The sequence below is a fragment of the Gallinula chloropus genome (assembly GCF_964237585.1).
Source record: "Gallinula chloropus genome assembly, chromosome: 27".
Lineage (NCBI taxonomy): Eukaryota > Metazoa > Chordata > Aves > Gruiformes > Rallidae > Gallinula > Gallinula chloropus.
Genome location: NC_140112.1, coordinates 3,465,217 through 3,477,830, shown reverse-complemented (window position 1 = coordinate 3,477,830; position 12,614 = coordinate 3,465,217). Strand labels below are relative to the sequence as shown.

The window sequence follows — 12,614 nt, the reverse complement described above, 5'->3', positions numbered from 1 at the left end:
GGCGGGGCCCGGCGGGCTCCGGCAGCGCGGGCGACCCGCTCCCCTACCGGCCGAGCGCTGCCCGAGCAGCCCCCCCCCCGCGCCGCGGCCCCGGAGGCGCGGAAGCCCCCGCGACGCCCCCAGCCCCACCGGCGCACCCCCTTTCTCTGCCCGCACCAGCGATGGCCGCCGCGCGACTTCTGCCCGCAGCCAACATGGCGCCGGCCGCCCTTCCGGCCCAGCCCGGCGGCGGCGCCCTGTCCTCCGTTCCCGGCGTGCTCCGCGCCGGGCCGGGCCCAGAGCTGCCAAGATGGCTGACTTCGAAGACCGGGTGTCGGACGAGGAGAAGGTAGGGACGGGGCTGGCCCGCAGCGGCCGCGCCGGCTCCGCAGCGTCTGTAGGAGGCCGGGGGTAGGAAGGAAGGCCCGGCCCGGCTTGGCCTGGCTCGGCTCACCCGGTGCGGGCGGCCCGGCCGCCCTGCGGCCCTTCCTCCCGCCTCCTCGGGGCGGGCGGGCCCTGGGTTCCGGCCGGGCCGGCGCTGCCCGGTGCGAGGCCGCGGGCCGGCGGTTGCTCAGCAGCGCGACGCTTTGCAGGCCGGGTCCCTTATCGCCTGTGCGCGGCTGAGCCGCCTCGGCGCGGTTCTGAGCACGGGAACATGCGTTCTGCAGTCGGGGAACCGTCGTTGGAGGTGGCGGGGAGCCCGGGCGGGCTGATCCCCGGGCTTCCTGCTCGCTCCGGTGCGGGTCCCGCGAGTTACGCTGGGTGGAAGGGGTTAAGCGGCGGCAGATCCAGCGCTATTTATTCTGGGGACGTGAGTAGACTGGGGAAGGGTGCCAGTCTTCTGAGCAGCGCTGAGATGCGGGTAACACATTAGCGGGCAGCACCAGTTACCTACAGACCGTGGTTAAAAATCCACCGCTGCTCCTCCTTACATCATAAAGATCTCACACGTAGCTTCATGCTTTGCTCTCTTAACGCCCTGAAGTGGGGCGTTAAGGCTCATAGATCTTCAGGATCCTGGAACTTGGAGCCTGGTTTCATTTCCCCCCCAGACTGCTGGTCTCAGTGGTGTTATGGTGACAGTCGTTGTGAAACAAGGACATCGAGCTTTAAAGGTGCAATCCATCCTTTAGAGAATTATGTCAGACCACATGCTTGTTTGAAATGAGTACTCCAGTGACCTGACAAAGCCTTAGCAGAGCTGGAATCCCAGTTCATAGGCTGCACTGAGGCCATTGATTCCAGGAATGACAGCCAGTGTTACAGGGCTTGTGAGGTGTTTTTCTCCCACTGCATTCACCTGAGTCTCCGCTTCTTCCAAAGCACTTGTGGGGAAGATTGGTCCCTCAGGAAGAGGCCCCTCAGAACCATGTCTGCCCAAGCATTTTGGCAGAGTAGAAGGGATTTTGCACGACACTGGAGCCTGTGTTCTACTTCAAGCCCCAGCTCAGGCAATCTCAAATCGATTTGAAGTAGCTCCACGTGCAGCACAGGTAGATTTTCTTAAGGGAGGGTCTGAAGAGGAAGGATTTACTATGGTATATAGTAAATATTGATACAATCAGGTCTAGAAATTGTAAGTTTACCAGTACTATAAAATAAACAACAGAAATGAACAGAGCAACAAAATTAATCCCTTACAGAGAGAGCCTTCCCCCACCCCCCTTCACTTTTAGTGTTCTCTAGATCGTAGGTAAGCTGAGGGAGTGGTTTGAGTTGAAGGTCTGGTGCCCAGTTGTCTGCTGAGGTTCGTTCTGCCTCCATTTTGCAAGCTGCAGCTGCGGGCTGAGCAGCTTCCCTCTCAGGCACCTTCCCCATCGGCAGCGCGAAGCGTTCTGCGCGGCACCTGACATGGCAGCGCGGGCAGGAAGTGGGTCACGGGCAGAGCATCAGCCGCTCCTGGTTCTGCAAAACCGACCTCCTGCCCACACTGCTGGGAAACTAAACCCCCTGAGGCCCCCAGCAGCAAGTCAGGTGCTTTGCATAGAACTCCTTATCCTGCAGCCAGTTCCCTGCCCTCCGCTCCTCCTGGTTTCAGGAGTCTGGGGTGGGGGGGTTTGTGTTTGAGGAGAGGGGTACTCTGTGGGAGTGAACACCCTGCACATGCAGTGTTTGCTTGCTCATGGGTGGCTTCGTGATGACCTGACTGAAACACGGAGCCCTTTCTGTGTTGTTTTAATTCTGTTCATCCTTCCACCTTAACGAGACCCCACTGACCCAAAAGCCTGTTAAAAGTGGTCCCTTTTATGAGGATTCCATGTACCCTACAATTCTGCAGCCACAACATTGTTGCAGAAGTTTCAAAGATACTAAAGCTTACCCTGTTTTACGGGCCTTGTTCCATCTGTTGGAGCAGAGGGAATCTGTTCACCTGGGGAGCTGACTTGCAGGCTGTATTCTAGTGCATCCTCCCATGGAGGCAGGCATGGCAGCATGAAGCAGTACATGTTTGTAGGTGCTTTAGCACAGCGATGTGCTGTATTAGTGCTCTCTCAGAGCAGCCTGTGTGTCGTTTCTGAGGTCTTTCAGCCATTTAGGGCTGGCTCTCAGCAAAGCAACAGCATCCCCCTTCATTACTGCTAGGTAATCTTCCATCACCATCCAGATTTCTGGTAGGGAAATCCAAGAATATTACGGCAGCAATGTGTCCTGATTACAGTTCTTTGAATAGTGGACATTTGCAGACAGAGCTGCAGTTTCAGGATTGCTGTGCACTTACCATCCTTATCTAAAGTGCAGAAAGTTAGGAGAAAGTGGCTGGACATTTGCACTGTGTCATTTACACGACTTACAGACTTGGTGGTTTTCATTTATATTGCATAATTAAGGCATAAAGGATGCATGTATATATTTTAATAGATGCTAATTTGGAAAAGGATCTATTTTTATCTGAAGCTCAATGCAGTTAAGGCAGAGTGGTTACTTGATACCGCTGGGATAAGGCAGCACACCCTTTGTTTGGAAAGGTGTTTGTTTCCTCTCCTGGCTTGCTTTAAATCGTTATGTGACAAACAGGACACAACAGTTTCTCACTAAAATGAGGAAGGCTGTTGAGAGAAGAGGGTTACTTCCAGCCCTGCCAGAAATTCAGCTGAAGTAGCTCTTCGTTTTACTGCTCAAAATGAAAAGCAGAAGTAGTAATCAGAGCTGTAACCAGCGCTGCTCTGCAGCCTCTTCAGGAAACGTCTAGTTGAGGGAGGAAGGCTTCTTGCACAGCTTGCTGGAAGAAATGTGCCTTTTCATTATTCTAAGGCAGGGGGTTAATTTTGTGACATTTCCTGTTTCAGGTCTTCCAAGATGATTCTGTTCCCTTCGGTCATGTAAAAACCATAAAATACCTTGTTATGAAAACCATAAATTCTTCCTAATTCCACAAGACTCAATCCCTAGGCCCCCTAAATTCTACCAATCCAAGACATGTATATTGGATTTCAGAACACAGTGCGGTTTTAGTACTTTTTTAGAAGAGAATGGGTTTTTCTTTGGTAGCTCCAAAGTTTGCAGCAGGCAGGAGTAGAGGATTGAGGGGGAGGGGGGAGAAATAAACCACCCACTGAAATTTGGATGGTTTTACTCAGCGTCTGACTCCTTCACCAGAGGCTGCCTGACTTCACTGTGGCACTTCCCATCACCTCCCAGTTTCTTACTCTGTGTCTCCAAACCGCCTCTTGCACTCTGAGCACAGCAGTGGCTCTTCAAAGTCCATGAGGCATAATTAACTCTGGAAGCAGTCCCATGGCAATCGATGGGATTGATTTACTGCTCCCTTTCTGGAGGGATCAGCCTCTCATCCCTCACTCACTGTTTGCTGTGATGCAGTGGCGTTTCCTTCAGCCACTCCTCAGCAATGAACAAGTTGCATCACAGGGAGTCACAGTGTCTTGCAACACCTGTCAGACACTCCTGAGGGCTGTGGTTGTGCTGCAGGTTACCAGGTACTTACAGCGTCACTGCTACAGCAGTTGTTTCTGATTGTTTAGACACCTCAGTGTTGAGGTTTCTGAACACTAGGAAGCACCAGGAAAAAGACCCTGTTTAGGACTGTCACCAGGAAGAGTGGCTGGCCAGCACTTGTATTTGTGAATAGGCTCCTACTCTGCAGATCAGGCAGTTCACACCTTTCCAGGTGCCCAGGTGAAGTTTGCTCTTCTTCCTGAGTACAGTGGAGTTCTGCTGGGTTACACTGAGCCCTGTGAGACTCTTCTGACAGCACATCCCAAGGTCTCTCCACAGATCCGGCACTCCTCACGACCAGAGTTGGGTTTGTTGGGGAGTTGCTTCCAGCAGGAAGCCATTGCAGTAGGTCTGAGCTCAGGAAATTATCCTTAGGTTAATTACTTTTCTGCTTCATTGTAGGTGCGTATAGCTGCAAAATTCATCACTCATGCACCCCCTGGAGAATTTAATGAAGTGTTCAATGGTGAGTTCATAAGGAAGAATGATCAGTGGGGCTTCTTTCTGTAAGAGTCTGAGGCTGTGTCACAATATACCGTGTTTAAGGTTAAGAAGTGGTGAGAGAAAAGCCTGCTGTCATCCTGTGACTACCTGTGCTTAATGGGATGGCTTAATCACTTCAGTGTTTGCATTTGTACAGTGGAAAGTGAAATACATAAAGAGAAACATTTGATGAACAATGCAGTAACCTCCCTGAACTCCTCTCTCCTCCAGATGTCCGGTTATTGCTCAACAATGACAATCTTCTCAGGGAAGGAGCTGCACAGTAAGTAGGAACACTTCAAACAAGTCAAAGCACCATCAGACCTGCCCGTGTTACCTTCCCCCCATCCTGCTGTGACACAGTTGCCCTTTGTAGCAATCTGTAGTTCCTTATCCCCCAACAAAACACAGAATGAAAGGCACAGGGATTCTTTGAAAAGCCCTGAGTTGGAATTCGTGCTGTAGAGGCCACATAAAACTGACAGGAAGGCACTCTGCCAAAAAATTTAACTCTGCAGCAGCAGGAGTGTCTGATCTTGTTGAAGCATGATTTGTAGAGCAAGCAAAGCCTGAAACATGTAGTAATCCTTAGCCAAAGCTTAGAAAAACACCGCCACCTTTTAAAGGAGCTTGTTTACTTGCACACTCATCAGTAGGTGCTTAAAGGTTATGCATACAAGCTTCTTCATGTTAAGATTTTACTTCCAGCTAGGTGACATATCAGTCAGCAGGTCTTTACAGAAGAAATTTGTTGTAAATATTAAGTCTACTCATTTGTTTACCTTGCTGCTGTCTCCACTGTAGCTGAGGTGTTCCTGTTTTGCCTTGGCTTGCTCCTGTTCCCCCAGGCTGCCTGATGTTCTACCTTTGAACTTTGTACTCTCGTGGTCATCACTAAACAAACCTGGCTCTAGACCTGGGGTTTTATAGCTCTTGTCAATAAAAGGTATTGACAGATCCTTTAGAGAGAGCTCATGTGTGTTATTTGCCAAATGAAGTTGAAATTTTCTGGAATATAAATCACACCATGTGCTTTGGCATCTCGAGTCAAATTAATGTGCCTGTACAGCTGAAGTTGCTGTTCCTTTACTTCCCCACAGTGCATTTGCACAGTACAACATGGACCAGTTCACTCCGGTGAAGATAGAAGGGTATGATGATCAGGTAAGGAAGCTTTTTGTACCAAGATACTGACTAGTTTCATTCTACTCACCAGTTACAGCCTCTCTTCCTTCCCTCCCACATCATTACTTTACCAACCTTTTGCTCTTCTAGCAGCAGCATAATTGAAATGTTTGCTTAAAGTATTGTCTGATACCATCTAGTAAACTAATTCATTGTTCCTTAAGTAAAGCTCTGTGCTGAAGTCCCTGGAATTCTATTTAGAGTATGAATGATTAAAGATTGCTGTTATTTAAAGCTCACTTACAAATCCTCATGTTGCTACCTGCTGTCATTCCCACTGGCAGTTGGTGGGGGATTCCTGATGGGTTCTTTGCTTGGGTTTTGGGGTAGGTTTAATCCATTCCCAGCTACCCTAAAACCCCACCATAATGTATGTTTGATATTCCAAATTTAATTCTACCCAGTCTATGCCAGCACCTCTTTTTCTTTTGAGAACGAGCAGCAAGTCCTACAGAAGAAGGAAATCTGGCCTGACCATCTGTTCTGTCCTCTGAGCCAAGAGCTGACCTAGCTTCTCTGCTGTCCCAGATAGCTTCATGGGAGGCAGATATTTTTAAGAGGGCTGTCCATAGAAATAGCTTTGACAAGAGAAAGTTACAGCCACAGCCTGCAAAACAACAACAATAAAAATAGAAAAATAATGTTTGAGATGCTGGAGAATAAGGCAGAGGAGGGGGGACAGCACAGTGCTGCTTTGCTGTGTCCTTTAGAAGTAGCCACATCTATATACCCTTCTTGGCCAGGAGAACTATTGCAACATGGAGCATGACAAAAAATGGGAAGTTCCAGAGTAAAATTCTTCATTTCCTTCAGAAATGGAGATGGAAATGGCAACAATAACTGTAAAAGCAACTCCTGTCTGTGTTGTAAGGATGCCCAACCTCAAACCAATTCTATATGTTGTTATAACACAGGCCTTGCAGGGACAGGAAGCTAAGCACAGCATTACAGGGAAGAGCAGGGAGTTTACCTACAGCCTCATTACTACCACTCATTTGAAGTTATGACCAAAAAATCCCTGTTTCTCTATGTGATATTATAGCTGGATGTAATAATCTCCTGCAATGTTGCTGTCTGTTGAAATCATCAGGGAGAAACACAAACCAGCACATGTACAGCAGCAAAAGCGTATCTTAATTTCAACTTCTTTTCCAGGTCTTAATCACAGAACATGGTGATCTGGGCAATGGCAGATTTTTAGACCCAAGGAACAAACTTTCTTTTAAGTTTGATCACCTAAGGAAAGAAGCAAGTGACCCCCAGCCTGAGGACACGGAGTCTGCTTTAAAGCAGTGGAGAGATGCCTGCGACAGCGCACTGAGGGCTTACGTGAAGGACCATTACCCCAACGGCTTCTGTACTGTTGAGTATCCCTGTGGTTCCAGTGAGAGGTCTCTGCTGCCTGGCAGTTGATCTCTGGGGTGGCCTCGGGGCTGGGCAGTGCTGTTTGAATTCTCCATCCTCAGTAGCTGTGGGATAAGTTCCAAAGAGGGTGCAAGTGTCTTGGTGTGCACACAGTGGTTAAGATGTATTAGACCTCCTTTTTCATCGTGGTAGCTGCCCAGCACCTTCATGAAAAGGAGGCATCAGGAGGCATCATTTGCACCTGTAGCAGGGGAGGTGTTGGGCAGTGTAAGCTGTGGCACACGTTCTCACAGTACCAAGCCTCCACAGGGCTGAGAGGAACAGAAACTAAGAATGCCTTTCCACAGCTCTGGGCCTTTTTAACTCCTTTTCTAAATCCAGGTTTATGGTAAATCGATAGACGGGCAGCAGACGATTATCGCCTGTATCGAGAGCCACCAGTTCCAGCCCAAAAACTTCTGGTAAGACTATTTCAACAGAGTGTGTTCTCTACCTTTACTAGTCCTCAAACCAACCTGTCCTCCATCTTCAGACACAGTCTGTAGGGCAGGTAGTCCCAGGCTTCCCAAGAAGTTCTGTTGCTCAGGCTGTAATCTTTTCCTTGCAGCCCCATTGGCACTTCCCTAAATCCCTCAGCACCCTGTCCAGAGAGAAGGGCATTAGCAGAGCTAGAGAGAAACCTCCAGAGCACAGGTACTCTGGAGCTAGGCTGCCCTGAAGCTGCATTGCACACAGCTGTGCTTCAGCAGCATAATTCAGTGCCTTGTAGGGCACTGTAATATTGATCACAAGACAACAGCAGGAAGAAACTTCTGTTAGTTTGGTGCTTTTTGTTCTTAGAGCTTTTTTGGAAATAGTTTTCATGCTTTGTTGTTAGGAATGGTCGCTGGAGATCAGAGTGGAAGTTCACCATCACACCCCCAACAGCTCAAGTGGCTGCAGTGCTCAAAATCCAGGTGAGTTCCTTTGTCTGGTGGGATCAGGAGAAGCTACCTTGTGCTTCTCTTGCATTAATGCATTCAACTCAGAGACGCTGAGATACAGCTGAGATGTCCTCAAGTCAGGATGCTATTAAACTGTACAATTCAATAAAGTAGTTCTGAGAACTAGCCTGTGGTTTATTTTATAGCATTACCCTGTGCCTCCAAGTCTGTTTCACTCTGTAGGGCTAAAACCTGTGCCATGAATTCTTTTATAATTACTCTTATCTCAACTCTATGCATTTACTGCATTAACATAATCTTGAACAGTCTTGACACAGAATGAAACCTTTTAGAAAACCCATCCTGCTCTTAGTCTCCACGTAAGCAGAGCAGCCTGGCACAGCAGGACTCTTGTGCCATTCTGGTAGCATTGGGGGGCTCTAGGGATTGTGGGGTGAGGGTTCATGGTAACCTGTTCTGTCTCTTTGCTCAGGTGCATTATTATGAGGATGGCAACGTTCAGCTGGTTAGTCACAAAGACATCCAGGACTCTGTACAGGTGTCTGTAAGTATGCTAAAACACTTGCTATTTTATTTGTCAGGCATATTTTGAAGCATACGCTGTAACTACATTCTCCTGAGTTACAGGAGTGTCATTGCAGGGTGACTAGACAGTGTAGTTGTGGCATTTAGAGTTACATGGGAAACCCAGACTCTGTATTGCTTCGAGTTAGACTGAATTAAAATGCAGAGTCCCGGTTGGAAAGGTCACCTGAGCTCTGGGACAGAGGGCTGGATATGCCTCTTGTTCCCTCCCTAAGTGAGGGAAACGACCAGCAGGAGCAGCGTGATGGGGAAAAGAGGAAGTCCTGTGGTACAGTAGAGGGAGCAGTCCCAAAATCTCCAGTCTGTACCACGAAGCTGTACTTCCCGATTGCTCACTAGAGAGCAGCCCTGTTCCAGTTTGGAGCACAAGCCCCAGCCAGCAGCTCCAGTCCTGAACCTCCCACAGACACCAGTAGGGAATCTAGCCACACAGCCTCCCATGTTATCCAGCTGTGGTCAGCCTGTAATTTGAGAATAAATCCATTGTATAGCTGTTGGAAATGGCTCTTACATAGATGAAAAATTTTTTTCCCTTTCCAGAGTGATGTGCAGACAGCTAAGGAGTTCATTAAGATCATAGAAAATGCAGAAAACGAGTACCAGGTAAGATGAGTGGTCATTAAATAAACATGATGGAATCCTGTGGGTCTCCACTATGGTTCATTCTGTTTCTGTCTGAATCTGGCAGGAATTACTTGGGCAAGGGCAGTAGTGTTTGTTTAAAGAACAGGGTTGTAAAGCAGTGTGTGGTCAGTAACCATGTTTGCTGTACAGCAACTTAACAGGCTACAGTGTCTGGGACAAACATGGAAGGGGAGTGGGTGAGTAAATATCTTCCTCTGTGAGGGTTAAAAATACCCAAGAGGAAATCAGTGGGACAGCTTTTTACACTGTCCCAGCCCCTGTGCCAGGAGGCTCAATAGATGAGTCAGTGAAACAGACGCTGCTGCACTGACAGGGGAGATGGATCAAAGCCCTTTTGCTCGCACACGCACTGGTGCCTGTATTGTTAGTGCATTTGCCTCACAGAAAGGAGTCTGGGGCTTCATCACAGTCATGCTTTCTCCAGTATCTTCTTTCTGCTGTAACAATCTACTTGCCCTTGCAGACAGCCATCAGTGAGAACTACCAGACTATGTCAGACACCACTTTCAAAGCCTTACGCCGGCAGCTGCCCGTCACCCGCACCAAGATCGACTGGAACAAAATCCTCAGCTACAAGATTGGCAAAGAAATGCAGAACGCTTAATGGGGCAACACAGAGAGTTACCAAGTGTGTGTGCAAAAAACAAACGTGGTCCTATGCCAAGTAGATGGTTCCTAAACCAGTGCAGCATTTTTCTAGGGCTTTCAGAGCTAACGGGTTTTCTAGCCTGAGAACTGTGGAACAAATAGCCTTGTCTTTGTGTTCTGTGTTTCTTGCCGCATAAACTTCCTCTTGTGACTGCGTTACCGGTCGGGCATTTTACTGACACACTCACAGCCCAGGCAAATAGCTGTTTTCAGTCGCTGATTGTACTGGCTGGAAAACTTCCTAGCTGGAAAAGCCCTACTGCACCTGCAGCTGAGGGCGCAGAGCATTCCCCCTGCCGTACAGCACTCCAGGTACTCCAGTAAGTTTGTCAAACCTGCCAACAGCTCCAGGCGCTATGCTGCAAGATAGAGTAAGGCAAGAGACAGTCCTCGTGTGTCCTGTTCCTGACCTCCACAAACCAAGAAGCCTGCAGGCTTAGATTTTACTGTATGAAATGAGTTTACAGATCCTTACAGAAATCCCCACGCAGCCAGCTCTTCCAGGGACGTAACTTTTTTAATCTGAGATTTGAGCCATGTTCCCTAAAAGCGACTGTTCCTGTTCCCCTTCCCTGTGTACGGTTCAGGCATCTGCATCTCACAGACCTCCCACGTTCCTGTGTTGAGTCACTGCCCATCCCTGTGGGCTGGGTGGTGATTCAGAATGCAGATGTCTATGGAGTAATAGGTATGTTGTGCTTTAATGCTTTGTGGCAGGTTCATAGAATTTGTATCACAGGTGTATGGATGGATAGTGTACAAAATAAATAAACTTGCACCAAAGTGAGAGAAACACCCTTTCCATTTTGTCTCAGTTGTGGCCAGTTTCTTGTCATACCTAAAGGGGACTTTGGAATTTCCCTCTGCCTTGCTCTCTGCTTGCTCTGTGGTACTTTGCTGTTCTGTAGGATCAAGAATTGCAGCCCTAAGGGAGGTTGAAGAGGCACACGAATGCCTTTCTCAATCAGAACTCAGAACCCAGACATGCTGCAAAGTGAAACCTGTGGGGAGAACTCCCTTGGTTATCACCAGGCCTCCCTCCAGGTTCTGGTATGTAAACTGGCCAGCATCCTCCTGGCTTTAAATGCACAAAGAAAGGGGTGGGGAAGGTAGGGATGGGACTGCCCGTGCATTACACTTCAGGTACAGCAATTCCGCAAGACAAGTGTGTCTATCCTGTGTGAGACTTTTTGTCTAAATAAAACGTATTTGCTGTTGAGACACCATCCTACAGACACGCTCTATATTGAGGGGTCACATAGAAATACACCAGTCTCTGTTCTAAGGCCATTTGTGTCTGTTCTTTGGTGGTCTCGCTGCTGTTAGCTCCTGCTGAAGGCAGAGCACAGGCATGGTGTGGAGTCCACACCCACAGGCAATGCTCCCACCTGGCTACCCTCCCCAGGGAGCTGGAGGCCTGAGAACTTCCCCATTAAAACAGTCAGAGCCCTAATGAAGCGCTTCACCCAGGGACAGCAGCAGACCAGGTTATTGCAGCCACGTCTGTCTGACTGTAACACCCACCTCAGCCCTTCCCCTCAGGTCCTGAAACACGCTGCTGGGCGCATCCCACACGGGACAGCGCAGGACTGTACAGAGCATTTGCATGTCGCCGTGCAAAGAGCTGCTCAAGGACAGCTGCCCGCCCCTGTTTGTGGGGAGGGTTCCCTCCCTGCCCGCAGCACCCAGGGGAGATGAAAGGCTGTGTGGAGGGAGAGCACAGAAGGTGCTATGGCACTCCTCAGCAATGCCAAGAATGCGAAGCTGCAGCGGGCCAAGATAAGGCTGTGCACACAAGAGGCTTTTATCTGCCTCAAGGCTATTCTCTCCTCAGGGTTAACTACACACTCCAGCCCCAAGACCCTTTTCTATCTCTGTGTCCTTCTCCAGATCTCACTAATCACCCTCCAGGCTGCCTGCTCCCTGCTGCCTGCCCTTTCTCCCCCACCAACCTTTACAGCAGGCTCAGCTGGCCCAGTCCAGCCCCTTCCTAGCTCCCTGTTCTGCCTTGGAAAAGCAAAATTTGGTGTGACTCACCACCATTGGGCCACTAAACCAGTGCCAGCCCAGCCCTGACACATGCCCAGAGGCTTTCTAACTCTTACAGCTGGTGCCTGTAAGGCAGAGGCCAGCTGCAGGCAGCTCGTACCCCCGGCTGGCTCTGTTGAAGAGTACAAAAGTCAAAGCCCGAGCCCAGCTGAATCACAGAGCACCAGGGAAGGCAAAGCCATCCCAGCCCCGGGGTTCCCAGCTGCCCTCCACAGGAGGAGCATTCCTGTCTCTTCACAAGAGTAAAGCTGAAAGTTCCAGGATCCTGCCTCAACACACAACAGGCTTACAAGCAACTTCTCCAAAGGCAGCACCCCATTTTTCAAGGCTCAGAGTCCCCTCCAGCCTCTAAGGGGCCCTAGACCACCACTGCTCGTCAGACACCTCGAGGCAGCGATGGGTCATTAGTGGAGCTTAGCCCCGAGGAAAAGCCACCCTAGCTGAGGGGCAGGGAAGCAGCAGACTTACCCCAGCACCCTTGACCACTGAGAAGGTGAAAGCAGCACTGGGAACAGCCCCGGGGTCTTGAGCCACGTGGCAGAAGTGGGTCTGGGATCCTTGTTCTCACCGGGCTGGGGGAGGAACCACAGGGAGCCAGAGACAGACACAAACCAGTCCCCCCATCTGGCGCTGCCCTATTTACAGAGCGGCCCTGGGAGCTCAGCCCCTCATCATCATCGGAGGTGACGATGCAACGCACCTGGGCAGCCCCGGCCCCACTCCCCGGGGGCTGGGGGATCGACCAGCCCAGACCCTTGACAGCAGCTCAGCTCCCCC

At 49.7% G+C, this 12,614-nt stretch overlaps 1 protein-coding gene across 1 annotated transcript; it reads left to right on the top strand.

Moving 5' to 3' along the window:
* Positions 1–289: 289 nt before the first annotated feature.
* On the top strand, positions 290–10,578 carry CAPZA1 (capping actin protein of muscle Z-line subunit alpha 1; the record flags this gene model as incomplete). Its single annotated transcript, XM_084275822.1, has 10 exons — positions 290–376; positions 4,336–4,399; positions 4,648–4,699; positions 5,517–5,580; positions 6,757–6,963; positions 7,348–7,427; positions 7,844–7,922; positions 8,383–8,454; positions 9,036–9,098; positions 9,604–10,578. 10 exons carry the CDS (start codon positions 290–292, stop codon positions 9,742–9,744), a joined length of 909 nt encoding a protein of 302 aa, XP_084131948.1. The 3' UTR covers positions 9,745–10,578.
* Positions 10,579–12,614: the final 2,036 nt, after the last annotated feature.